At 37.8% G+C, this 15,504-nt stretch overlaps 1 protein-coding gene across 1 annotated transcript in view; it reads right to left on the reverse strand.

The window, feature by feature from the left end:
- Positions 1-15,504, reverse strand: part of Pdzd8 (PDZ domain containing 8) — a 245,494-nt gene that overhangs the window by 91,461 nt on the left and 138,529 nt on the right. Inside the window, exon 9 of the mRNA XM_089105143.1 lies at positions 11,586-11,701. Coding sequence (XP_088961269.1) covers positions 11,586-11,701 — 116 coding nt within the window. The remainder of the gene's footprint in view (positions 1-11,585; positions 11,702-15,504) is intronic.

Below are 15,504 nucleotides of genomic sequence, written 5' to 3' on the forward strand. Positions count from 1 at the left end.
CTCCAATCACTTTCGACTATTAAAAAAGGAACTAGCTCTTTCAATTTCCAATCGAATTAGCCCTTTTTGAAGTTTCTACGACAACGCTTTCTATAAAAAAAAACTTATATGCCCCCAGGACATAAATTCCAACCCTTGCGCTGAGGGCTATGGGAGGAGTGTCATCCTAAAAAAACATAATTTCCGGAATTTTTAACTACTCCCAACAAAATGGCTATCTCAAAATTTTGATTGGATGTGTTTGGGGAAATGGTGGCCGTGAGAGGGGCGTTAGTCGCTATCCAATCACTTTCAACTATTATAAAGGACATTAGCCCTTTCAATTGCCAGTCGAATAAGCCTTTTCAGAAATTCTTACAACGAAGCTTTCTATAAAAACCTTATATGCCCCCAGGGCATAACTTACAACCCTTGCCCTGAGGGCTGTGGGGGAAGTCTCCTCCTCAAAAACATAATTTTTATCTTGAAATCAACTACGCTGAACAAACTGGCTATCTCAAAATTTTGATTGGATTTGTTTGGGGAAATGGTGGGCGTTAAAGGGGTGTTAGTTGCTTTACAATCACTTTCAACTATTAAAAAGGGCACTACCCATTAGAATTTCTAATCGAATGAGCCCTTTTTGAAGTTTCTACAACAACTGCTTTGATACGAAGTGCCCTGGCATGAAAAAAAAAACGATACAAAGTCCCCCAAAAATGTTTGGGGGAATGGTGGGCGTGAGAGGGAGTTTAGTTGCCTTCCAATTACTTTCAACTATTAAAAAGGGCACTAGCCCTTTGAATTGTCAATCGAATGAGCCCTTTTTCAAGTTTTTACAACAACACTTTATATAAAACTTTCCATGCCCCCAGGGTATAACTTACAACCCTTGCCCTGAAGACGGTAGGGGGAGTTTCTAGCTCAAAAATCAAATTTTCGGACTTTTCCACTACGCTGAACAAAATAGTTACCTCAAAATTTTTACTGGTGTGTTTGAGGAAATGGTGGGCTTGGAAGGGGTGTTAGATGCCCTCCAATCACTTTCGACTATTAAAAAGCACACTAGCCATTTCAATTTCCAATAGAATGAGATCTTTTTAAAGTTTCTAAGACAATGCTTTCTATAAAGAACCTATATACCCCAAGGGTATTACTTACAACCCCTGACCTGAGGACTGTGGGGGAGTGTCCTCCTCAAAAACATATGGAAATCAACTACGCTGAACAAAATGGCTATCTCAAAATTTTGATTAGTTGTGTTTGGGGAAATGGTGGGCTTGGAAGGGATGTTAGTTGCCCTCCAATCACTTTTGAATATTAAAAATTGAACTAGCCATTTCAATTTCCAATAGAATGAGCCCTTTTTGAAGTTTCTACGACAACGCTTTCTATAAGAACCTTATATACCACCAGGGCATAACTTCCAACCCTTACCCTGAGGACTGTGGGGGGAGTGTTCAGCTCAAAGATCAAACTTCCTGACCTTTCAACTGCGTTTAACAAAATAGCTATCTCAAAATTTTGACTGGTTACGTTTGGGGTAATGGTGGGCGTGGAAGGGGTTTTACTTGTCCTGCAATCACTTTCGACAATTAAAAAGGGCACTAGCCATTTCAATTTCCAGTCGAATGAGCCTTGAAGTTTCTACGATAACGCTTTCTATAAAACCTTTTATACCCTCAGGGTATAACTTAAAACCCTTGCCCTGGGGGCTGTGGGGGGGTGTCATCCTCAAAGACCTAGTTTCCAGAACTGTCAACTACGTGAATAAAATGTTTCCTTGTGTATAATATTATCTTGTTTTTTCTTTTTTACTCCGCATTTATTTTATATAGCGAGTTATAAAGAAACTTACTTACTTACTAATGGCTATCTCAAAATTTTGATTGGATGTTTTTGGGGAAAAGGTTGGCGTGAGAGGGGGGTTAGTTGCCCTCCAATCACTTTCGACTATTAAAAAGGGCACTGGCCCTTTGAGTTTCCAATCAAATGGATCCTTTTGAAGTTTCTCTGACAACGTTTTCTATAAAAATTTTATATACCCCCAGGGCATAACTTACAACCCGTGCCCTGAGGGCTGTGGGGGAGTGTCCTCCTCAAATACATAATTTCTATCTGGAAATCAACTACGCTAAAGTTAAGTGGTTAGGTATTTCTTTTGCTCGCTCACTAGCTTCAACCTGCTCACTTATTATAAATGAATGAATACAAAATATAAGGACTGCCAACGATAAAATCTCTCCGAATCGCGGACGGTTCAACCGGAGGGCTCTTGGTCGCTTATATAGCGCATATTGTGCCCCTGCTATTTATTACCTACGTGGCTTCAATCACATTCTCCGTAATAAGGATATGAAGAAGTTGCGGACCTTGTTATTTTAAATTTGCAAAATTTTTGATGGTCCTCCAAAGACGCACCCGAAATCGGTACCTCATTAATAATTTGTCAGTTAATGATGCCCCGTCTGCCCTGCCTGTCCTTTTTGGGAGGATGCATGAGCAAACAGCTTGCCGCATTGGTCCTTATGATCAATTATTTTATTTTTTTAATTTAAGTGATCTTCACCTATTTTGGATACCGGTTAATGTAATGTTAATGGGTTCGTATATATATTATGAATCTTTCAGTGTATGTTCTTTTCTTTTCTTTTTGTGTCTGACTCCACTGTTTTTTCTCTTGAGTGGGTATAAATGTTTGATTGATTGATTGAATCGTAAGCAAGATATTTTCTGGAGGGAATTCGCAGCGAAGATTGAATTGCCTGGGGGTAATTTCCAGGCGGAAGAATTTTACTTGGGAGGATTTTTCTATAGAAGAATTTTTCATGGGTGGATTTTCCACGGAGGGGGCAGATTTCCTGGGTTTATTTGAAAAACAATCAGATATTAAATAAAAAAAACAGGCCTTTTCTACTGAAAGCAAGGAGCAACATTAAAGCTTAAAACGAACAGAAATCCTTCCGTATGGGAGGGGGGGGGGCTTTCTTCTCCTCCATACCCCCCTCTTCACGCTGAAGTTTTTGAAGAGCTTTTCAAAAAGGTTCTGATTCTAATTACACGGCCCTCGTGTTTCAGGAACCGTTCTTCAAGAATTGAGACAAAGGGTCATACTTTGGCATAAAGAACTGGGTATTGAGGAGGGGGCCGCCCCCTCATATGCAAAATAATCTCTGTTCGTTTTAAATTTGGATGTTGCTTCTTACTTTCAGTATAAAAAACTTGTTTTTTGTTTAATTGAAATGAATTGAATTTATTTATAGCCCGTTGAAAATACAATAATAAACGGAGTATAAAAAAAAGAAAAAAAGAAGAAGAAAAGAAAAAACAAAAGCAAAAGAAAAAGAGGGATAATGACACATAAAACGAAAGAAAAACTCATAGAACAATCACACAAGCATAGTAATAAACCAAAATGACAGCAAAAGCCAATGTAACAAGCACATAAACAAGGACAAGCCCTTAAGAAGGTGTAGTTTCCATTTGAAGGTCTTGTTCTCTATGGTTATAAACAGATTATTATAACGACTTGACTAAAATCAGCCAAAAAAGCTAACAATATTGAATTGAATTTATTTATAGCCCGTTTAAAATACAATAATAAACGGAGTATAAAAAAAAGAAAAAAAGAAGAAGAAAAGAAAAAACAAAAGCAAAAGAAAAAGAGGGATAATGAAAAATAAAACGAAAGAAAAACTCATAGAACAATCACACAAGCATAGTAATAAACCAAAATGACAGCAAAAGCCAATGTAACAAGCACATAAACAAGGACAAGCCCTTAAGAAGGTGTAGTTTCCATTTGAAGGTCTTGTTCTCTATGGGTATAAACAGATTATTATAACGACTTGACGAAAATCAGCCAAAAAAGCTAACAATATTGAATTGAATTTATTTATAGCCCGTTGAAAATACAATAATAAACGGAGTATAAAAAAAAGAAAAAAAGAAGAAGAAAAAAAAACAAAAGCAAAAGAAAAAGAGGGATAATGAAAAATAAAACGAAAGAAAAACTCATAGAACAATCGCACAAGCATAGTAATAAACCAGAAAATAACAGCACAAGCCAATGTAACAAGCATGAATAAAACAAGGATAAAACTTATGGAACAAGCACACAAGCATAATAACAAACCAAACAATCATACAGTATATATAACAAACACAAAAATAGTAGACGTGAAAGACCTATTGTTTTAAAATGGAACACCATGGGTGTCCATTTATTCCCCTATTATAAGCTGCAATGCATCTGCCGATGGTAGCATTGGGGTCAATTAGGGCGTATTTCCTATTGACCCAAGAATTATTTTCCCAGGGGGGGGGGGGAGGCTGAGAAGATATTGAGCAGGCTGGTAATAAAAACGTCAGATGTGATTTTATTACGTTGCTGAAAAGCTAAGCCAAAAAGATGCAAGGTATACAAAATTCGGGAGCGCATATGAGTTAAATAATTTAGCTAGCAGCTGGCGATTAAAACGAAGTTTATTGGAAAGTATGCCACCGTAGGCACTGGACGTCCGGCACTGGAAACGGTGAAGAGCTTTTTAGGAAAGAAGCTTTTTAGTTGCTTTAAGGGAGTTACCGATTGGGAGGCCAAGATAATTCTTTTCAAATTTTGGAGCAACCAATACTCCATGAAGATCAATATTAAATCCTTCGGGAACTGGGCCCCAGTTGAATAGTACCATTTCCGACTTTTCAGCGTTAAATTTAGGATTTATTTTTGAATATTCTCGACTCAAAATGGAAAATTCTTTCTCAAACGCCAGTACTGTTTGGCTGGGGTTAAAGAAATCGTCTGCATAAGCAATAAGAGACACATCTATCCCTTCTAAAATACAGAAAGAAACTGCTTGAGATTGTGCGTCGAGAATACAGTTGATAAACGCAATTGGGGATGTAAGGGCACCTTGCCTTACTCCGCGACAAACAGTTATGATTGTCTATGTAATTCTTCCATTAGGCAGATTAACAATGACAATTAAATGATTATACATATCATACAAAGCACAAATAATGCAGGTACTGACCCCGCGTTTATACAATTCAGTGAGGATATGCACGTGAATTATCGAATCAAAAGCACAACTGACATCATGGCTCCCTAGAATAAGCGGCTCCCCAGATTTATCAGCATCAATCAAGACCGACGACAGTTCTGTCAGTGCATGAGCGCACCCTATTCCTTTCTGGAACCCAAATTGGTGTGGGGGCATAAGGCATTTATCAACCAGCTCAGGCATTATCAACTTCTCAAAAATTTTACAGAAAGTTGTAGATACCGTTATTGGCCGATATGAAGAGCACTCATTTAGGGGTTTATTTTTTTTATGGACAGGAGTAAGACGGCCAGTTGAAAACGAGGCAGGAACTGTTCCTTTTGTAAACACCATTTGGAAAAGTAGGGCAAGGTGGGAAAAAAGAAAAGAGGTTCCATATAGGAGGTGTTTGGCGCAAACGTGATCTGTACCTCTAGAAAAATGTTTCTTAATTTTACGAATTATATTATAAACATCCAAAACTGATACAGTAAACATTGATTTGTCCCATATTGAAAGTGTCTTTTCGAGTGTGACTTTGGAGGGATTTTCTATTAGTGGAATTATAAAGTAAAGGCCGCCATCTGGCTCCATACGAATCTTTATGGATCTTCTGGATATGCAGCTTGAGATATTACCAACTGATTCGCATCCATTTATGAATTATGATGCTCGGAGATTTTAGTATTGGCCTCCATCAGCTTTATACGAGAGTTTCTATAGATTTCTGCAGCTTTGCATGTTTTATTGGTAATTTACTGCAATTAATATATGCATACGGGTCACTGCCTTGTCATCACAGCTTATTGGGAATACTTTTTTTTTCAAATTTTAATTTTTTTCTGATGGCAGAGCTATTGTTACAGATATATTAGAGCCTTTTGGGATTTTTTCAGGACTTAAAGTTTGTATACCCCCAAATCCAACATTAAGAATTCCGAAGGGTTTGATGCCCGTGTTTAACCAAATTAACCTGAGATTTTCACGGAAAATGACAGTCACTACTTATGTTATTCATGCTTCAACTTATCCATCACGATTAGGTGAATAAGCAAATTAGGGATTTCAGATAGGTTTCCTTCTGTTTCCACAAACACGGGCAAACAGAATGTAATTAGTTATGCTGTGACTATTATCTAATTAGCTATGAGTAGGCTATAACTAAGGGAGCAAGAAGAAAAATAATATGAAAGGTAGAGCCCCCTTGGAAATAAATTTCCCTCTGTTTCTATCTAAAAATATATAAACCATATCCAAGATTAGAAGCTTGCTGTCCATTTTTGGAGTCATACACTTTTGCCAAAATATTTGTCCGAGATAAGATATTATTTTTATTTTATTTTTCACCCATCAATACAAACAAAAGCGATGGAGTATACAAAAAAAAAATCAAGAAAAGTAGACTTATATGAAAACAGAACTGAGCTACAAATTTCAACAACAAACTGCTATTTACACAAGCTTCAAGAAAACTATATATGGTAAAACAATAGAACAGAACATTTAATGGATGGTTATTTAATTTATTATTAAAACGTGTTATTTGTTTTTCAATTGCTAATATACGGTCTGCTAGTTTATACTTGTTGATGAGGTGCGTGTTACGTGTCCATGGATGGAGTCAAAATAGGTATTTTGCATAACTGATAAAAGTTGACCTAAGTTTTTGCCTAGAGGTTCGGGAAAATATTCGTCAAAATGGACTAAGGTAAAGGAAATGGGGAAGAACAAGTGCATTATACAGTTGCGCAATAATGAAACGGTTAAGGCTAAACTTTTAGCAACGAGTCGGCTATGAGCGAAGCTTATTCGTCTTTCAAAATGCTGCCTGAGCAGGGTTCTTGTGTGTTTTTTAGTCCGACCTATCGGAAGCCCTAGATAAATTATGTGTTCAGCTGGTGTTACTGCTGTACTTCCGAGTTGAATCGACTGGGACATACGTCCCTCTGGCCAATTGAATAGTGGGACTTCCGACTTAGAAGCATTGAATATCAGACCGATCTCTGCATACTGAGCTTGAAACGTGCTAAAATTTTCCTGAATCCAACTCAGCTGTCGAGCAAGATTCAATAGGTCATCCGCAAAACAAATCATAGAGAGATCAATGCCGCTCAGGACACACGTAGTCAAATGATTTTCTTGCGCTGAAATGAAGCTGTTATTAAACTCAGGCGCTGATGTAGGAGCACCTTGTCGGGCACCTTTTAAAACTGGAACTATAACTTTCATCTTTTCATTTCCCCCTCACCAAATCTAAGCTCCGCCTCAAGGTGCTCATACATGTCTTTTAATGCGTTTTGCCATATCGAGGATAATCTGATCGTGTATTAGTGAATCAAATGCTCTTCTTATATCATGCATATCAAGCGCAATTGCTTGGCCAGGATTATCCGCATCGACTAGAACATTGACAACTGCACTTGGTGCCTGCCCGCACCCCAGCCCATGTTGAAATCCAAATTTGTATGGCGGTGTATAATTCATAATATTAATTTCTTTTATAGTCAAGAGTTCAAAACCTTGCAAGAAGTTTTAGAAACAGTGATTGGTCTGAATGACGTACATTCACCCGGTGGTTTAAATTTTTTATGGCACGGGGATAAGACTCCCGGAACAAAATGTACTGAGAACCAACCCCTGTGCAAAAATCATTCGGTAAACAACTGTGAGGTGTTGAGTGAGCATTGGTGAAGAATTTTGTAGGTGAAGTGCAGATATTCTTTCTATACCTTTCGATGTTTCCTTTTTAAGGTGTTGGAGAGCATTTCTAACATGATACATGAGACTTGCTGATACATCCAAATCCGTGCGTCTCATATTATACTGAAGTAAATTATCCAAATCCTGATTATGTTTTGCACTTTTTGCGGGGCAGGCGATGAAAACTCATGTGCATATAGTGCCTTCCATGTCTCCCAAGGAATTGACGAGGTACTAATTTCTGGCTTTCTATCTTGAAACGATCTCCATACGCTATTAGGATTCTGCAAAGTGGCATCAGACGACTTGCTAATAAGATTAGCGCGGTGACTTACGAGTTCTTTATCAAATTTTATTTTAGTAGAAAATCTGATATCACTCACAATCCCAGTCCTCAGCCACCCACAATCATTCCACTCTGAGAGACAGAATTTTGCTTTATCACGTGCTTCAACGAAAACAAGATTATGGGACCTTCCCTTAATTTTTATTCTCTTTGTCAGAACTGCAATTTCTTCAACCGCCAGGAATGCACGAGATATTTGGGCACAATATAAACTAAGCTGAAGTCGCACTTTATGATAAGGTGCTGCAAGATCACCTCAGTCATTAGCAGAATATATTGGACTTTTATTTTATGTAAAATCCTATCACTCACCTCAGCATATACATCAGAGTTAATATTATTCCAATCCTTTATCTTAACCCATTTTTATTGGTGCCGACAAGGGTGTATGCTTAGTTGGGCTTGGGTTAGAAGAACCACAAGGTGTTTTTATTTTGAATTCAATTGGGAAGTGGTCAGAGGAGTAAGCTGTATCGTGTACTGTAATGTGTGTGGGGTTGCGCTGTTTGGAACAAATTGCGTGGTCTAGGTCTGAGGTGTGTCCGGTGAAATGTATATAAGTAAAATCTTTATTTTTAAATGGTATATTCAATGAATCATCTAGAAGGCCATCAATCATACTCTCACGAGCTCCCGAGCCGGTATCTTCTTCATTGGAGGACTTCGCGCTAACCTCGCAATTAAGATTTCCTAGTACTAATGCCAGGAGCTTCTTAGAATGAATTAGACGAAGGCAATCAGACAACTTTGCGACACTTCGAGCAAATATACAATCAGAATAATCATTATAATAATCAGTCGGTAAATATACATTAATAGCTACACAACTATGCACCTGGACAGCAAGTATTTTCTGCGATATGAAAAATACCTTTGATTCAAAGTCTTTCGTCACATACGCTGCTAGCCCACCGGAGGGCCTACCCAGTGTTTTTTTATCCTCAGCGGGGATTGCATGCATCACATGAATTGGAAAAATGTCAAGCTGATTCACAGACATAGGACTAGAAAAATGCTCTTGGTTACAAACAACGCTAGTTGACTTCAAAAATTCACATATTACTGGGTGTCTTTCAGCGAAATTGCCATTAATATTCCAGGATATCACGTTCACTTAAATAATGACTGAGCAACTTTCATTGTAAACTTAGCGGGCTTATTCACCGGGTACTATACACTATAACAGGTATGATCCCTCACATTGCAATTTAAACAGACTGCCGGCTCTTTGCACTTACTATCGTGGTCAGATACGTGCCCTGTCGATCCACACTGAGAGCATCTGGGCTGTTTTGTGCAGTCTGTGGCTAAGTGACCGACTCCGTGACACTTATAGTATCTTCTAAGTAAGAATATGAATTTTTTGGCTGGTAGCCTCTCATAGTGCATTTTCACAGACTCCCGAAGTAAGATCTCAAGTTAATTTTGGGGCTCAAAGAATATCTTGTAAACTCTAGAGTTTCCACACTGTAGTATTTTTGTTGCGTTTGGAATTAGTGCTTTTAGTCAATCAGCATCATGGTCTTCTGGAACTCTCTTGAAGACGCCTATATGGCTTGGTGAGCAAACAGAGGCCAAGACACCGCTTTTACTGTTCTTCAGAGCTGCGGCCATTGCCTCAGCTGTCTTTTTAGATTTGACCACCAGCTTCCAGTCAGTCTTGAATTTTCGAATTTCACTTATTTCAGTACTATCAGGGCAAACGTTGTCTATAAAGTCTTTTCTTGCAGCACGTGTATCCAGGCCCGCAGGCAGATTTTTCAGAACAACAAAATAGCTAGGTCTATCTACTGGTTTATTTCCTGGAATCCAGGAGACAGGCTTATTTTCAGCCATTTCATACAAAGCATTTACTTTTCTCCTAATATCATTCAGGTGAGAAATGGTGGTTGCAGAGGTACTTTCACTTACTGCGGGCACTGAGTAGGGAAAGAGAATGACAAATATTGGGATTGTTCCCTTGTCCCGACTTGCTGCTTGTGCAAACCACTTGCAAATGTCTATAACATTTTCTTCCTCATTACTCGTGTGCATTACCAGACGACTCTCAATTTTCAGCTTTTTATGAAGCAGCAGCTTCACCTCTGGTATGTTCTCAAGCGGGAGGAACCTCCGTACAGTCGGGATAATTACTTTTACTTTTTCTCCTGCATTCATCGATCACGAATTATGTTTTAGAACAGGACTTAAAATCAGCTTCGGAGATGCAACGGTGACACTTTGTTCATCCATTTCAGCAGCCAGAGTAAAATATACCGGACGATTTTCGGTTTTGCAAAAAAAAACTACAGCATCTTTCGGCGCACTTGTTTTTGGCTTATTCAGCAGAATTGCCAACACTGCGCAGCGCGAAATTCAAACTTAGCGCGCCACGTGGCTTCCGGTGGAATGTATATTGGATTCAGGGCACTAAGCTGGACTTTTTCCCGAGGAAATGGCCAGTTGCTACCGACTGCCACTCGATATTGTTACTCCTACCTTAGAGTTGATCTTTTTGGACGAATTATTCCAGATGATTACTGATTTGAGACAAAATCACAAAAGAAACTAAATGTGCGAATCAGCAGAGTTGCAAAAAGTATTATCCTATTACTCGAGAGTTTTTCGGATAAATTTGAGTATATAGCATAAAAGTATAAGTATAAGTATATAGTATAAAACTGACAAGTTTTTACCCCCTCCCCCCAAATAATAGTCCCGGATAAGGTACGGCCTGCTTCATCAAGGTATACTAGAGTCACGGAACTATGAGTGACTAAGACAAAAAAAAAAGTTTGAACGAAGGTTAAACCTTGAATTTTTAGAATTAGTACTATTCACTTTCGAAGAACCAGAATCTATGCATGGACGAAGAAAGAATTATATGAGGACGGGGAAATTTCCAAGCTAGGAAAGTTGCAAAGTTTCCCGGGTCTTAACAATTGTACCATTTCAGATGTTTTTTTTCCATTCATACTATGATAAGAAAAAGAGTGAAATTCTAGCATATAATAAATTGAGAAGGTGCTGAGAAGGTGCTTGAGAAGAATTGAGAAGCCAAGCTCTTCCTCCTGAAATTTTATGGTTCGAAGGATGGTATTATGTTTTCTACATTTCAAATACAATTAGTATTTGTTGCGTCTGTTTTTCAAACTTAAGTCTCTTGAAAATTATATCCCTCTCCGTATAACAGATATCTGTATATGCACTCGCAAAGGAAAGATTAATAAAAGTCTGTTGTTTTACCTGTGATATAGGTAACATGGTGATTTGCTTGATGTTGGTTTATGGAGTTAGTACATTCAAAGGTGTTACTTCTGCTGCAACCTCTACATTCTTGGATATTTGCCACAAATCCCTCTGAATTTTTGTTAAATTTTTTATATATTTGATGTACCGGTGTTTGTACCGGTGATTTACGGGTGTTTTTTATGTGTTTTAGCCTTTGAGCCCTCTGAACTTCCCAAGCCTCTTATCAAAATGATCTCTTGTGCAAAGGCCTGCTAAAGAAAAATAAACAGATATTCTATCGCTCTTACCGGTGACGCAGCTAACGTCGTGGTTTGCTTGATTGTAATTTCCTGAGTTAGTCTTTTGAAAGGTGTTGCTTCTGCCGCAACCTCTAAATTTTTGGATGCTTTTTCCATTGTCTCCTCTAGAATGAAAAGAATAATAACAATTTTAAATCGTTCCTTTCTTTTAAATTTAGCAAAGCTGCACTTAGTAGGCTAACCAGTAACATGGAATTAATTTTTTTTAAGAGGCTTTTTTATCTTTTATTAAGAGATATTTTTTGTTTTGTTCAAGTGATAGATATTGCCGAAATGGTTATCCAAGTGTTATTCGATAAGCACCAAGTTAGGATTTGCTTATATAATCTTAAGGAGGGACTTGAAACCCCCACCCCAGAAATTCTAAATTTTCTTGAATTTTCTGGCGATTCTTAATCAAATTTTTATCAAATAAAAGTTGCTTTGTTATTGGAGACCCCTCCCCCCGAAAAAATGTATGGGTAAGTGCCTGATTTTCTACAGTATAGATCATTGCAGTGGGCAAAGCAGTCGCTTTTTTAGATCTACCTAGTCACTCATTTGAACTCTTAACTTTAAGACACTTGTGTGAACTTAATTTACAGTAGAAAGCAGTAGTATCCCCGTAGGCTCTTTTGGAAGTCAGAAAGGAATTTAACATGGGATTTCTGCAAGTCAGATAATGGGTATACAAGTGGAGCTAACTAATTCCTCAAGCCGCCTCACCTGTTTCTAGGTGATGCAATACTGTTTCAGTATTTCCATACAATTAATCGGAGTGTGGTCGGGATGTTTAACAAGTAGCAATAATAGGGAATTCTAAGTAGAGCTCCTAGCCCCTCACACCTCTACAATGTGGTCAGCTGCCAAGATTCTCATGACAGCCCCCGTATACAAGTGTAATCTGGATGACACAATTTTATGTAACATTGAAACAGGACCCCAGGGGAGTTCCCGCTTGTAACTTAACGAGAGCAAAAACCTTACGCAATGACGGTTCACATGCAATGACAGCAAAAACATCACTGTGACATAATAATTTTTTGACATATCATTTTTCGTCGAAACGTCCAAGGTATTTTTTCTTTCTTTTAACTTAATGACGGCGCACACTTTATGTAATATCAGTACAGGTTGCGTAATGACGGCGCACATGTTGCGTAATGACAGCTCATCACTGTAATGACAACGCACATCACTGTCACATACTACTTTGACGTTTTATTTTTCTCCGAAATGTTCAACGCGTCTTTTTTTCTTTCTTTCAAAGCCTTTCTTTTTTATTCCTACTTCTTTTTTCTTTAATTCTTTGTCCTCGCTGGGACTCGAAATGTCAATTTCCTTGCAATGGAACAACGCCCAAAGTATCAGGATTAACAGACGATTCCCAGTATTCTGTTCTAGTCAATATATTCTAGAAATAAACTATTACACGCAAGAAGATTTCCAATTTTTGCACACGATAGAATTTTTTTGAATTTGCTGGCAATTCTTAATCAAATTTATATCAAATAAAAATTGATTTGTTATTAGAAACCCCTCCCCCAAAAAAATGTCTGGGTACGTGCCCAATTTTATACAGTATAGATCATTGCAGTGGGCAAAGCAGTAGCTTTTTTTAGATCTACCTAGTCACTCATTTGAACTCTTAAATTTCAGACACTTGTGTGAACTTAATTCCCAGTAGAAGGCAGTAGTATCCCCGTAGACTCTTCCAGAAGTCAGAAAGAAAATTAACATGGGATTTCTGGAAGTCAGATAAGGGGTATATAATTGGACCTAACTAATCCCTCAAGCCGTTGCACCTGTTTCTAGGTGACGCAATATTGTTTCAGTATTTCCATACAATTAATCGGAGTGTGGGTCGGGATATTTAACAAGTAGCAGTAATAGGGAATTCTAAGTAGAGCTCATAGCCCATCGCACCTTTACAATGCGGTCAGCTGCCAAGATTCCCATGAACAGCCCCTGTATACAAGTGTAATCTGGATGACGCATTTTATGTAACCTTGAAACAGGACCCCAGGGGAATTCCCGCTTGTAACTTAACAAGAGCAGAAACCTTACGCGATGACGGTTCACATGCAATGACAGCAAAAACATCACCGTCACATAATAGTTTTTTGACATATCATTTTTCGTCGAAACGTCCAAGGTATTTTTTCTTTCTTTTAACTTAATGACAGCGCACACTTTATTTAATATCAGCACACGTTGCGTAATGACGGCGCACATGTTGCGCAATGACAGCTCATCACTGTAATGACAACGCAGATCACTGTCCAATAATACTTTGACATTTTATTTTTCGCCAAAATTTTCAACGCGTCTAATTTTTCTTTCTTTCAAAGCTTTTCTTTTTTATTCCTACTTCTTTTTTCTTTAATTCTTTGTCCTCGCTGGGACTCGAAAGGTCAATTTCCTTCGAATGGAACAGCGCCCAAAGCATCAGGATTAACAGACCATTCCCAGTATTCTTTTCTAGTCAATATGTTCTAGAAATAAACTATTACACGCTAGGAGATTTTCAATTTTTCGCACACGATAGAATGTCATGTTTCGTACACCTGCGACAATTTGCATGAAGACGGAAAACATCTATTTTCAGACATTATTGCTCTTAAGGAATTTTTAGCGATAAAAGAAAGAAGGGGATACTTAAATTTTGTGAACACCTAGGCATTAGAGATGCGTCTTAAAAACATTTTTAAAGGATTAAGCTTATTGTAAAAAAATTCCATTAATAAAGACAAATTTACAACAATATTAAAACATTGAAAAAGTAGTTAAAAAAGACAACAAACAAAAAACAAAAAGTGAAAAACACGACAAATGGAAAAAGTATGTATGAATAAGAGAAAGGTATGGCTCCTAACAGGTAATTCCAGGAAGCGCTGGCTTGTTGATATGTCTTTCTTAGAAAAATGGTCCTAGCTATGAAGACGGAAACATCTATGTTGAATTGGACTGAATTGGTCCAATTCAGTCGGAAAAAGGCGGAAATAGACCATAAAAATAATATTACAACAGTATGTTATCATGGAGATAAGCACCAATGCCCTTCTGCTTGGGTAAGAATAGAAATTGCAAATGAGGGCTGTGCGGTCCAGAGAAAAACGATAAAAGTAGGCTTAGTACCTATTCTAGCAGTGGATGTTTTAGTAGGAGGAGACTTTGGGGATATCGGAAATTTCCTATCGTTAAAAGCGACTTCATTAGCAGTGGGAAAATTACAAAATTACACTACAACTCTAAAATATACAACTTCGTTGACTACGGGGGGAGGTGGAACGGCCCATAAAACAAATTGGGTGGCTGCGCTACCCTGTCGGAAAAAAGAAATGCTTGATACTCAAAATGATAATAATCTGGTAAAAGTTGATTCCTCGGAGCCTTTTTCTAAAAATTGCCATAATAGAGATCAGAAAGTAACCTACAAAAGAACAAATTGGGCTATAGCCCATAATAAAGGAAACATTAACGAGTTTGTGAAATCACATAAAATAGAAGAAAAATTAAACGGAAAATTAACCGAAATGGTAATTGACTCAGGGAGTGAGCAAACTTTTGTGCGAATGGACCTAATTAAAATAACGGAAATAGACCATAAAAATAATATTACAATAGTATGTTATCATGGAGATAAGCACCAATGCCCGTCTGCTTGGGTAAGAATAGAAATTGCAAAGAAGGCCGGTACGGTTCAGAGAAAAACTATAAAAGTAGACTTAGTACCTACTCTAACAGTGGATGTTTTAGTAGCAGGAGACTTTGGGGATATCAGAAATCTCCTATCGTTAAAAGCAACTTCACTAGCAGTGGGAAAACTACAAAATTATACAACGACTGAAAAATATACAACTTCATTGACTATGGGGGGGGAGGGGGTAGACCGGACCATAAAAGAAATTGGGAGGCTGCACCGCCC

The sequence above is a fragment of the Artemia sp. Qi Xiang Cuo genome, chromosome 19 (genome assembly GCF_049724085.1).
Source record: "Artemia sp. Qi Xiang Cuo chromosome 19, ASM4972408v1, whole genome shotgun sequence".
Classification (NCBI taxonomy): Eukaryota; Metazoa; Arthropoda; class Branchiopoda; order Anostraca; family Artemiidae; genus Artemia; species Artemia sp. Qi Xiang Cuo.